This window comes from Suncus etruscus, chromosome 10 (genome assembly GCF_024139225.1).
Source record: "Suncus etruscus isolate mSunEtr1 chromosome 10, mSunEtr1.pri.cur, whole genome shotgun sequence".
Taxonomy (NCBI): domain Eukaryota; kingdom Metazoa; phylum Chordata; class Mammalia; order Eulipotyphla; family Soricidae; genus Suncus; species Suncus etruscus.
The window spans coordinates 64,384,261-64,398,201 of NC_064857.1; the positions used below are offsets into that span (position 1 = coordinate 64,384,261).

The 13,941-nt window shown below is 37.5% G+C and overlaps 1 protein-coding gene across 2 annotated transcripts in view; it reads right to left on the minus strand.

Moving 5' to 3' along the window:
- Positions 1-13,941, minus strand: part of CDH7 (cadherin 7) — a 145,805-nt gene that overhangs the window by 68,439 nt on the left and 63,425 nt on the right. For both annotated transcript variants that reach the window (XM_049782176.1, XM_049782177.1), the window contains exons 3-4: positions 4,869-5,163; positions 1,037-1,156 (exon numbers count right to left, since the gene is read on the minus strand). In XM_049782176.1, coding sequence (XP_049638133.1) covers positions 1,037-1,156; positions 4,869-5,163 — 415 coding nt within the window. The remainder of the gene's footprint in view (positions 1-1,036; positions 1,157-4,868; positions 5,164-13,941) is intronic.

The following is a 13,941-nucleotide window of genomic DNA, read 5'->3' on the forward strand; positions in this document are numbered from 1 at the left end:
TAGAAGAGAGAACATATCTTATAATTAAATAACAGGGCTCCAAATTAGAGTCTTGCTTAATGTAAGGAATTTCAGCTTAAAATAAAATCAGAGCATCTAACAGCTAACCAAACAAAGTTAGCTAACCAATCAAGGCAGTCCTGCAAATCAAAAAACTTTTAATTCTGAAATTAAAAAAAAATTAAAAATTGAGCAAATGACTTAGAAAACCACCTCGCAAATTTCAACTAAATTTTCTGAGAACTTATTTCCAGAGTCTTGGAAGGGGAAACTGACAGTACTACTCATTCTCTTGTTTGATAAGCAAAGAGATTAAGTTTTACTGTGCATAATTTCTATCATAAAAAAAACAAATAATAAGCCAATGATTGGCTTTTCATATAGGTTTAATTTGACAAGAGCTAAAGTTCTAGATGTTTTGTTTGTTTCATTTGTATTTTGACCTGAATTCAGGGCCTCACATATGTGGGTCTTATGCTAAAACACAGGCCTTAATGCAGCCCCTAAAATAATTTTCATGAAATTTTGCGGGATTCTTTCAAGCCTGGTGGTCCTACTGGTGACAGGTACGATGTTGATTTGGTCCTATGTTGCTAGAAGCTCTGGGAATCCCAGTGTTGCATCCAGTAATGCTTGTGGGGGGCGGGGGCTTGTGGTGCTGGTAATTGAACTGGGCTCTGTTGAATGCAAGGCAAGTGCCTTAATTAGAGTATTGTATTTGGTAGGTATATGAAAACTCATTACAAAAATTTTCCAGCAGAGTAAACCCTCAATTAATACTATACTGCCTATGACTAAGCACAAGAGGATGAAGTGCCAACAATAATGAAAGGAGAATTCATTTAAATTCACCCAAGGAGCACCATATTCTTGGACCTTCACAATCAGCCATCAAGCCCATTTGGTAGAGAGTTATTGGAAGGGGCCATGGAACATCACTCAGATGAACCATCTTCCCATCCTCAAATACTTCAAATCAAATATCTTCAACAAAATGATGACCTTGTAAAGATTATCAGCATGAGCCCATGATTACCTGTCTTGGGTTCCACTGAGAAGTATGGCTGTCCTTGCAGGATGCTGTACACGACACGTGCGCTGTTGCCATAGGTGGGGTCATCTGCATCAGTTGCTGTCACTTGAACCACTGAGGTCCCTGTGGGCCAATCCAGAAACCAATGAATTGAAAACTCCCAAGAAGCACAAAGCATTATAACTTATCAAAGACCGAATCTCTATGTTCATGTTTCACTTTTGTTTTCTTTTCCTTTTTTTAAAAGGCAATTCATTAATAAATACTGTGTATTTTGGACATGATATGCCCTTTACAAAGATGAACACTAATAAAAGATTACAAATATTTAAGAAATATAAAAATTATAGTGGTGATAAAATAGGCAATCAATAATGACTAAGTAGATAGGGATTATTTTAATTTGTTCAGACTAAAATTTTAGTCACCTCACCCATCAGGACCAGGTGATAAATTTTTCTTATGCATTCCCTGCTAGTCATTATTGTCCGGAGAGAAGCAGGGTGCATCACAGCATCCTGTCACCTGTCACTCAGTTGGGTTTGTCTCTATTGAAGCATTCCTGAGCCAGACTGAAAATGAAAATTCATTAACTGTTAAGGAATTTCCAACAATCTACTGAACTAGGTAGCTGAGGATTATATTTATATTTGAGTAATGGCTTTTTTTATTTGTATGTCTTTCTTAAATATATTGATGCTATGCTAAATTTTGTATTATTTATGTCACATCCACCTATGATCTACAGGTCATACACACTAGTACCAAAGGTCAAGCAGAAATATTTGAAGCAGACCCCACTCACAGTAGAAAATGAGCATGCCAATGTGAAAAATGCATTCATTGTGTAATTTCATTACAAGATAACATAATCTTATTTTTATTTTGTATCTACTCAGTCATAGAAAAAAACTCTGTTCTCTATTTTCCTTTGCAGTGTTATCTTAAAAATGGAGAAGGAGGCTGGAGAGATAGTACGGGTATAAGGGGTTTGCCTTGTATACAGCCAACCTTGTTCAATTCCTGGCACCATAGATGGTGCTGAGCCACATGAGAAGTGGTAGTGGAATAGGGCTAGAAGTTCTTTCTGAACACAGCCAGGTATGCACCCCCAAAAAAATTAAGAAATATTTGGAGAGAAAAATTTAGATCAGATGTCACATGCTTCATACACAGGAAGCTCAGGGTGGTTCCCTTGCACTGAGGTTCCCTGAGCACAGATGGGAGCAAATCCCCAATACATAGCTGAGAATAACCCCTGAACACTGCTGGCTGTGGCCACAAATCCCAAACCAAAAAAATGTTTTGGAAACTCATATTTGCTTTATTTATATATTTAAATGGATATTTTATCATGCATGTCCAGCTGAGATGGTAAATCTCAATTTTTCCTTTGGTTTCAAGTCTATTTTTAATAATTTTTTTAAGATCCAGCATTTTTGAAATATTGCATATTTTTTCAATCTAGTCCTCTGTAGACCTCTCTTCCAGGATCTTACATAAGCCATTCATGTCTACTTTCTTACACATCTACACTCTACCATACTAATACTTCTATTGCAATGCAATTCTATTCCAAATGAACAGAAATTATATAAAATGTATAATGTCATATAATTATATATAATATCACTTAAATTATGAAGTGTTTTTGTTTCTTTTGCTTTGGGTAGCAATAGTTTTAGAGTGCTTTAATATTGATGATTAAAGGGAATAATGTAGCCCATTTCCCCAAACAAAGTGTATCCATATCCTTCACTACCATCTATAAGATCTATTCCAGCCTCTGTACTTCCCCTCCTAGCCTGATAACTACACTTCTTTAGTTTCAGAATTTGTTTTCAGTATATGTTATTTATTCCATTGCTTTGTCTCTTTAAATATTCTCAGGCAATTGTTTCCTCTGCTTGCAATAACACACAGAAAGGAAATATAAGCTGTATTAAGTTTAGTTATTTAGTTGCACATAATATTTCTGGAATAACTGCCAATTTTATACACATACAAACACATGTTAAGTTTATCTCAAATTTTCTATAATTTGTCAATGTTCTTATGGCCATGGGTAACCAACCTATCTTAAACTCTTCTAAGAGTATATTCTTGTATTCTAAATTTTTAAATAGAAGAGTTTTTGTAATCGAATTAAAAACTTGAATATGCTATATGAGTAAGTGCTCTTATAGCTACTGGTTAAAATTGAACATCTTCATCAACCCTGAATTATGATAACCCACAAGACATATTTAACATGGACAGTTATTATTCTTAATTTGTACTTTGTAACTGAATCAAAAACAAGTAAATGCAGAATAAATTTCACAATCATTTTCGAAAACATCTGTATCTAGTGGCATCAGTCAAATGATTAGTTATGTGAAAGTCAGAATGTGCTATATTTCTAAACAGAGAGAAAACCACTGCAATAACACCTTTGAGACCCACACTGTACTCTTTAACCATGAACAAAAAAGTCCTATTAATGCCATCTGCATAGCTAATGTTCATAGCTACAGTCAATGTAGGAAAGGGCAGCATCAACAGGCCATGTAACATGAAAATGATTGGGAGAATTAGGACTTGCTTAAAAACATCTTGAAAGTAATCCTGTTTTTAATTTTGGAAAAACACGCTTTTTTTTTTTTCAAAAGCTGCGTATTTTGCTGTTGTGGCTATCGTCTGTGTTGTTTTGTTTGGGGGTGGTGCTCAGTGATCATATCAGAAAGCATCTGCAGGGATATCATACTGAGGAGGTGGAAATAAATCAGGTTAGTCAATCAAAACCATGTTTGCATTCTTTTATCAGACAAACATGGTACCATCAATATTTAGAATTCCTAATCAGCACTAAACCTTCTGGTTCTATTTCATGCAGCCAAGTCCAGTTCAATTCCTGAGCATCTCCAGTAGTTATTTCTGAGCAGAGCACCAGAAATAGCCCCAGAGTACTACTGAGCATGACTAAAAACAACAAATTCAATTATAAAATTTAAATAAACACCCTACTTCCAATAAAAAAGCAATAGAAAATTATAAAAATAAGCTGGCCCTTATTACAGGCCTATCCATTTAAATTGTTTTCGTAGATCACCCATCCTTAAATTCCAGACTAATTGAAAACTATGCCAAATGCACCTAAATAAATGATATTTTAATTTGTATCATTTGATATAAAGTATGGGCTTTACTTTCTTTATTTTTCAATAATGCAGCCGTGTCAACAGAGTTTGGATAAATAAGTCTTCATGATTATTTTATATACATCCCAAACTCAGTATCTTTTTCCAGTACTATAAATTCAATTGAAATCTTCTTATATGTATCTTTTTGGACCTGAACCGACATGGTAGTTTCATACAGATTTCATGAGCAAACAAATCATTAGGTCCAAGATTGGCTTTGCCACACTCCAGCATGCCCTTTACCCAGGCAATCGAGATTGCTTTGCAGAATGAATCCTTATCTTAATAATAGGGGTAGAAAAAAAAAAAAACCAAAAGATCATTGCAAAAGACCCAAAAGATAATTGCAGAAAAAAGAAAGTCCAAAGCAAGACTTCCTTTGTTTTTTGATATTTATTTTTTATTTTTAACTTTGCAGTCATCATTTTCATCTTTAATTTAGAATTAAATTTCAACTCAAAGGAAAAGTGCAATCCATTTGATATTGATGCCATTGAAGGTAAATTTAAAAGGAAGTAACCTCTGATTTTTATATCTAACATCAAGTGTCCAGTAAGAAGGTTCTGAACAAGTAACACATTCAACTTTCCAACTGCTTTCCTTGGAAATACCACCCCCATAAAACCAAGTGGTGCAAAAAGTTCCTTACTCACCCACGGGAGACATTTCAGGAACTCCAGCAGTATAAGGGCCATCGAGGAATTTGGGCTCATTGTCATTGATGTCCTGAATTTTGATGACAAACTCAGACTCGGGTTCCACAGGCTTGTTGGTGAGTTTATCCAGTGCCTGGGCTCGGAGCGTGTAGTAGGCTTGCTCCTCCCGATCCAGACGCTTGGTGGCATGAATATCCCCCGTGTTCTCATCAATAATGAAAATGGAACTGGCCCCTTCGCCTGACAAGATGTATTTGATAGAGCCATCGCCTTTATCGACATCAGAGTGAAGCTGACAGGGAATTCATGGGAGATGGAATTAACTTTCAAGAGAATCAACATAACAGAGATACATAAAAATAAACCTTCTGGCAGGTCTCTGCCCATAGAAATCTTATTATTTTTGGAAAGATAGCCTGATGCTTACTGTACACTATGAAAAATTATTGGAATGTGTCAGTTTGCTCTTGAGAGCAAGACAAGTTCATTTCGCCCTGTCTTATCTCCAAAAATCTTTCTAGATCATTTCAGAAAAGGCAACTTTTTTTTTTTTCTGATCTGGCCTGTAGCTTGCCAGTTTGAAGCACCTTAGATCAGGGCAGACACTCAGTAACCATGTATGCAGTGGCTTAGATCTTGCTCCAAGCCCAGGACTTTCTCTAACTCATGGGTGTCTTTTGATCTAATGGGTTACTTAGTATGCTCAGGTTTTGCACAGGTTTTCAATCTGCCTTTTCATGATTAACGAGTATAGATTGATGTTCAGTCAACACGGGCCTCAAAAGCTCCTTCTCTATTTTCAAATTTGAACTTTAAAAAAAAAATCACACTGCGCTCTGAAGTAGGCATTTTAAATCAATATATGCCCGCGATTTCAACTCAAACCTTTCTCGAAATACCAAGAACTGCATTAGATTTGCATGATTAACCTCAGCATTGGCAGTGGGGCCAGAGCCACCTCATTTGCATTTTCTATCTGGAACTGTCCCTGTTGTATGTCGGAACATTATGTTGAACAGAGAAACCTCAGGAAACCCAGCCGTAATTACACATTTTCCTGAACTTTCTAACCTGAGCAACACACAACTCAATCTGTCATTTCAACAATCTTTCATCCCCTTTAACTGCCATCATTCTGGGCTTCAATAACTATGAGTGCAAAACAAAAAATCATAAGGTTTTGTGTGGCTTTACAGAAACCACATTTGCATTCATTCTAAGACAGAGCATGGAAAATAAAATAATAGGGGAAGCGGTTAAGGAAAAGAGAGGAAACTCCCAGGTAGCTGCATAAAACAATTTATTGTTTGAATGTTTAATTTACTAGTTTATTTAAACACCCTGGTTACAAAATTGTTTATAATTGAGTTTTAGTCAAATATATGCCACCCTTTACCAGTGCACTTTTCCTGCCACTAATGTCCCCAGTTTCCTTCCCATCTACCCAACTCTGTTTAGCTCTGGAGCAGGAATTTTGCTTCTCTCTGTGTGTGTGTCTCTCTCTTCATTTTTGTGCTACATGAGTAGCATTCAGGGATTACTCCTGGCTCCATGCTCAGAAATTACTCCTGGAAGATTCAGGGACCATATGTATGCCAGGGATCGAACCTATGTCAGCCACGTACAATATGTTGTGCCATTACTTCAGCCCTCTGTGTATGTCTCTGTGCTTTCACTCTTGCTCTCTCTCTGTCTCTCTTTTTTCTTTTTGACATTGGTTTGCAGGTTTGCACTATTGTTAATGAAGAGGTACCATGCATGTCATCTTGTCCCATTTCAGCACCCAGTTCTTGTCCAGTGTGAACCCCCTTGAAGAATCAACAGACCAGAAACCAACTTTTGTGCCAGGATTTGTGCAAGAGATATTTCAGCTTTGTTTCTACTCTCTTTCCAAGCCCTTAAATATGTGATTGAGCCTTTATTATCTATACTTTTGAGTCAAGGCTACATAAGATAAGAAGAAAATTTCTGGCACATGTTGTCACTTCATGACTTGACATTAAATCAGCTAGTGCATCACTTTCCTGCTCTAGGTCCAACCAGCCATTAGAGATGTTCTTTCAAAGGAATCAGGGTAGGAAAAGAGCTTAAAAGGGCTGATCCACAGACTTTGCATGTGTTTAAGCCTGGCATTGTGGGGCCTCCTGAACACCATTGGGTTCCCCCTCAAACCAAATTCTGATTACAAATAGGGAGATGTTGATGACCTCTTCTCCTGGTCATTCTCACACATATCTCTGTATGTGTCAATTGAAGAAGGAAGAAAGTGAAGCATTGTTAAGGGTTGAAGGTTGGCTGTGTCCTGCGTGCCAAACACCATCCATAACACTGTACAGAGCTTTGGAAGCTCAGAGAAGGACTTTACTCTGTATTAATTGAGAAGGAAACACAAGGTGTGAGGCTTGCCACATACTCATGGCCTTGGCTAGTTCTTACCAGCAGCTTGAAATTGTGAGGCTATATTGGAGAAATCCTCTCACAGGGTGAGGACAGGTGGGGACAAAAAAGTCTGTGGTTGTCATTAATTCAGACTATTTACCTATATGGACAATGTGTTACAGCAAAAAACTCAACCACCTCCACTGTGAGGAGCAAAAAGAGAACTCAAGGCCCCTCTTCTACTCATTTTCCTCACTTGCTCTGGATCAGCAACAAGTAACACCTATGCGCCTCTACTCCTGGGATAAGAGACTTTCCAGAAAGTGACCCTACCCCTGAGAAATACTAAAACCCAGGATCAATACCCCCAATATCCAGTCAGGGCTGGCTTGGGCATGAAGTCTCATGAAGGAATTTTTACCCAATCCCCCAGGATCCCTTCAGTTCTCCTCACACAGTGCTTGGCCAAGTAGACCTGATGTACCTCCACATTGCAGAATCCAGATCACTCTTAACCATCCTTGACATTCTAAGGCTCACATCTTAGCTGAGCTTCCATGTCGCAGTTTTCAGGGTGATAATGGTGAGTTGTTCCATATACTGAAGGTAGGAGGTACTTGTTTCTCCCCCTCTTCCAAGGTTCTGATTCCATTTATTCTACCATCCAGAGTCCCTCCCCTCACACACATTTATTTCACAAGCTGAGGACTTCACTATCCTGCCTATGACTGACACTTTGCTCCCAGCTGGGACCATTACTAACCTTGTCATCACTGCCAACATTTGTGAGCATAAAATTGCTTGAAGTGTGAGCTCAGTGTCCTTGCAAGGTTAGTGTAAGCAGCTGTGGTTGAAAGTTGATGACCAACTTTGCCATGTGGAGATGGATACATAATTATCTGATGCATTCAGACATTTAATTGGGGCGCCTATGTGTGCCACTAATCTTAACCAGCTGAGTGGTGTGCATGCTGCCAGGGAAAAGCTACTCTCACCGCATGAAGAAAGGATGCTCAGCAAAGGATAACAACGCAGAGGGAAAAAGGGCCTTTCGGCTTCTTTCCTCTGCTAATGCATATATGCTCAGGTGCATGCAGGCATTCAAACACACACATGTGTATATGATCTTAGAGAAGGATTATCAGGGCATGGGAGGATCTTACTGTTTATAGTGCAAATGTCTGAGAAATATTCACAATTCCATAAGAAGATAAATGACTCAAAGAACAGGAACAAAACACAACCCCAACAAATCTGTTGACTCTATTTGGTATAAACTAAAACCCATGATGCCTGGTCCAGTCACTGGAACTATTCTCAGAAAAGTAGCCCAAAAATGCCTCAACAACAAAGATGGGGTAGGGGTTCATTGATCATTAAATTAAATCAACCTTCATGTCTAAGCTCTGACTCCCTCTCAACTTCTCAGAGTATCTATGTGACTTTAAGTAAATGTTTACATTATATGTTGAGCTCTATATTATACAACAATTAGATGTTATCTAATAGTATTATATATTATCTTTGGAAATGAGCACAGACAGGGAGGTGAACACTCATTCTTTAGTTGATTCAGGCTGGTGATACTGATTATTTGATCTCTTAGCAAGAAGATTAAATCTTGTGACTCCTCTTATGGCATATGAGGATGATGTAATAAATATCAAACTGTGTTGAACTTCTAATTTATTTATTCATCTGAGCCAATACCCAAAATACACTTAATTTGCATAAACACAGAGCTTGCCCAATAATCATTAATGCCTCTATCAGCCTTACCTTTATACACCACACACAAAAATTGTCTCTAATATTTTAAATCTCTACTTCATAATTCCTTTGAATGGTTAATTCAATCACAATCTTCAAATTTTTCTTTTGGGGTATTGCAGAACCTCCCTGCCCCTCCCGCCTTTCTTTTCTTTTCAGGACTCTCTGTATCAAAGCAATAATAGTTCTGTGCAGAACTTAGTTCCATAAGTAGACAATCATATCCCTACCAAATTCATTGAATTGCTTCCCATGATATATGATTCAACCCTAAATCCCAAACACAGGCTACTCTGTACACATCAACTATTTCTGTCATTTCTCTGGTAGATAAGAACACCAGTGTCCTCTTTTCCAGGCATGATGAACTCACAGAAGTACTGAAGCATCACACTGTTTCCATCCTTTTTGACAAAGTCTTTTATCACCTACAACAGAGACTCAAATTCTACAATCTCTTTAGCAATAAATCATGACTCTCCTTTTATGCTTTCTGTAGCATGAAGCTTTTTGTTTTTCTTATTGTTGCTCTTTGCTCAGGGACTGTACTCAGCTTAGACTTGACTTTGTGCTAAGGGCCACACCTAGTGGTACTCTGGGAACCAAACACAGTGATGGAAAGAATTTGGGATTCCTTATGGTATACATGCTAAGCTATGTGCTATGTCTTCTCTAGCAAGTGATTTTGATTCGGATAACAGGATGCATTTAATTCAGCTTTAGACTGAAAATCTGTCTGTGGTTCTTATTTCTACTCTCTTATATCATGTTAATTTTTCAGAGAATTGGTTTTTTTTTCTGCTTATGACTGTATCCCAAATTCCCCATAAACAATTTGCATTGCTTGGAAAATTTAAGATTCACTTTGTAAAAATTGGAGTGATGTTTTATTTCTAGTCTTTCAAGTTTAATAGGAGTAAGAACCAAAAAAAAAAAAAAAGAAAAAAATAAAGTAGGGGCTCTTCTGTGATCTTGTTTGATCTTGTCTCTGACCCACCTCAATAGAGCTGAAACACCTGTTTAGACCATGATATAGGTGTGCACAGTCAATACATGTACATCCATGGTAACAGATTATGTGCTGTTTTGTAATTGCATGTTAATACATTTGGTTCCCCAGGAAACATGTCTTCTTCTTTTCTTTCCTTCAGTCTTATCTATAATTCACATTTACTTATAAAGGTTTTTCAAGGAGGATTTGTTATACACCTGGGAGATGTTGGATCCCCTCAGTTGTAGAATTTCCATATCTTTGATTCATTTTTTAAAAATCCATAGTGCACTTGATTAAACACTGCAAAAAACTCAAATATTAAGCCCATGATTGAAAACAGATCAATGCATTGCAGGCTCAGCAATTTTCTTCTAACTATTTAGTTCAATAAATTTGGACCGTAACTATAGGCCCCAAGTTTTTATTTATTTATTTATTTTTCTTTTCTATTATTATTTAGCATTTTATATATAAAAAAGAGCTTTCACCAGTGCAACATTCCCATCACCAATGTCCCAAGTGTCCCTCCTCCCCACCTCACACTGACCTGTACTCTAGATAGGCTTTCTACTTCCCACATTTAGTCACATTCTGTTATGATGGTTCTCAGTGTAATTATTTCTGTGACTGCACCCATCACTCTCTGTGGTGAGCTTCATGTCGTGAGCTGGACCTTCCAGTCCTCCTCTATTTTATCTCTGAGAATCATTACACAAATATCTTTTATTTTCTTAAAACCCATAGATGAGTGAGACCATTCTGTGTTTATCTCTCTCTGACTTATTTCACTCAGCATAACAGATTCCATATACATCCATGTGTAGGAAAATTTCATGACTTCATCTTTTCTGACGGCTACATAACATTGCATTGTATTATATGTACCACAGTATTTTTAGTCATTCATCTATTGAGGAGCATCTAGGCTGTTTCCAGAGTCTGGCTATTGTAAACAGTGCTGCAATAAATATAGGTGTGAGGAAGGGATTTTTGTATCATATTTTTGAGTTCCTAAGGTACATCCCTAGAAGTGGTATAACTGGACCGTATGGGAGCTCAACTTCCAGCTTTTGGAGGAATCTCCATATTGCTTTCCATAAAGGTTGGACTAGATGGCATTCCCACCAGAAGTGAGTAAGAGTTCCTTTCTCTCTACATCCCGCCAGCACTGCTTGCTCTCATTCTTTATGATGTGCACCAATCTCTGTGGTGCAAGATGGTACCTCATAGTTTTTTTGATTTGCATCTCCCTAATGATTAGTGATGTGAAGCATTTTTTCATTTGCCTTTTAGTAATTTGTATTTAAAGGCCCCGAGTTTTTAAAGCTAAAAGCTAATTAGCAATGAAAATGGCCTACAAACATAAGGAAACATGTTCATTTTTGATGAGTATCAGAGAAATGCAAATTGGATCAACAAGGAAACATCATTTCAAAAAGGTGAAAAGACCCATATCTAAAAAAATGTTAACAGTGAGTGTTGGTGACCATACATGAGAAAGAGAAACTTGATCCACTACTTTAAGGATTTTGGCCTTATCCATTTTTTAGGAAATTAAAAATAAAATATCTATATGACCCAGTGATTCCACTTCAAGACATCTATCCCAAGAGCATTAAAACATTATTCTGCAAAGATATACAAGCATCTATGCCTATCACAACATGACTCACAATGTAAAAGATTTGAAAAAACACAAATGTCTAAGTACCAATGAGTGGACAATAAAATTGTTTTATATACACAATGGACAATAGTTTAGCGATAAAAGAATGATGAAATTATACACATACTGGAAACCTGGATGGAACTGTAATACATCCTGCTAAGGAAAGGAGTCAGAAAAAAAAAAACAAAAATAAATATAACAGATGATCTTGCATATCCGTGGAGTTTAAAGAAACAAAGTGAGAATTTAGGCAATCTTCCAAAAAAGAAGAAATTATGAGATAGACCAATTGTGGCAGGAAAAAAAAAGAGGGAAGGGGAATGGATCGTGTGCCAGTGGAGGAAGATATCTGATAGCTATAATGGATGAAATAGGATGACAAGGATAGGAAAATAATACAGGAACTACTCTAAAGCATCTTGACCTCAATTAAAAACACAACACATATGTTAGATTGTTAGAATTTGTGAAACTTTTAGTTATATTTTACAGGGTTAAATTTTCATTCCAAAGGGCAGATTTAAATAATAACTGCTGCCACGGAGTTGCTTGAACATACACAGGATAGGCAAGTTTTCTTTTCTCATTATGCTTTTTAATAGGTATTTTCCACATGCCACTGGATACTATGTAATTAGGAAGCTGTTGAGGAAATATTACAGAAAGAAAACAAGTGTATTAGTCATTTCTTTCTGGTTGAAGAGTTCCTAATTTATAATTAGCATTCTGGTCCAGGGTAATGGAACACAATTTTCTCATGAAACTTCTTTGGTGGAAAAGGTAGAGATATTCATTCTAAAGGAGTACAAAAGGGAAAGGATATAATGCAAGAAGTACTTAGTTTAGGGAAAAATCACTGGGACAATCTAGTTTTTGCTTAAAACAACAAAAATTTAAAAAAGAAAGAGATTAACTCCTCAGATAAGTTTTCATTTGGAGCAGAAATTCACATGAATTTATTTCAGGGTCATAGTTTATTACCATTGAGAGCAAGAGCTGGCTACGAGATCATGGGGAAAAAAAAGACAGAATGACTCTTCCCTCCCCATCTGCCACTTCTTGGGCCTCCATCTTTTCCCTGAAATCCCCAAATTTCTCCTACAGTAGCGCCCAGAAATACCAGCTGGGCCTTTCATGTTGAATGAAGAATAAAGTAAATTTTCACGTAGAAGTCAGTTGGAAAAAAGCAACTTCTTACCTCAGAGTTCAACCTTAGTGGCAAAACATATCTATCCACATTCCTTACACATTCCTTAGGAGGAAAGCCAGGTTTGGGTTTGTAAAAGCTTCTATGATGGTGCCTATGGCACCAAGTTTCAGCAGTTTCTTATTCCCCTGGCACCAAGGAATAACAACTCAGAAAAGTAGACTCCATTCCCCATCCCTAACGAGACAACTAAGGCATTCACTGGGCTTCTCTGCTATTGTGTATACTTTCAAAGAACTTCAAGAAACCTCAATCGAGTCCAGTGCCAAATGATCAAAATCAAAGCCAAGGTCTCTGCCCTCCTTGCTGCTGTTGATGTGAGCACATTCCTATCTTGTTTCGAGAATCCTCACTGGATCTGTGAGCCCTGACCTACTGTTGGATGCCAATATGAGCCTAAAGCTGGAGAGAAAGCCAGTTCATGGAGGGTGCAAGCTGCTTTCTCAGGAAGAAAAGCCTTTCCATTTGGTTTCTAGGGGGACTGGTTTTCCAGAAAATGTAAGTTAGAGGAGGCTATAGCTTTGTGACTCTAAGGGGTTCTACAAATGGGTCCGTGAGGCCAGCCAAAATCTAAGTACAAAATATAGAAGAAGTAAATCTGCTTCATAGATTCATTTTCTTTCTGTCTGTTGAAATTGTTTACATTTGAGGCTTCTTTTTTTCCACATCCAGCAGTTTTCTGGGCTTATTCTTGTTTCTGTGGTCAGGGGTCACTACAAATGTGCTGTGGGATCATTTGGGATACTAGGGATTGAACTCAGGTTGACTGTGTAAAATCCAGATTTGGGGGATTTATTTTTGATTAATTCATTTCAAAAGTAACAGATTGGGAGGTGCCAACAGAAGGTGTAATAAGGGCACAGTGGTAGGGCTTTTGCCTTGCATGCACCAACACAGGATAGACCCTGAGCCAGCAAGGAGCAATTTCTGAGCACAGAGCCAACTCCTGAGCACCGCCGGTGTGACCTCTCAAAATAAAATCTGCAAGGCTAGAGCTAGCACTCTGCATGAACTGCTCTGGGTTTGATCCCTGGAACCCTGCAGTCCTTAG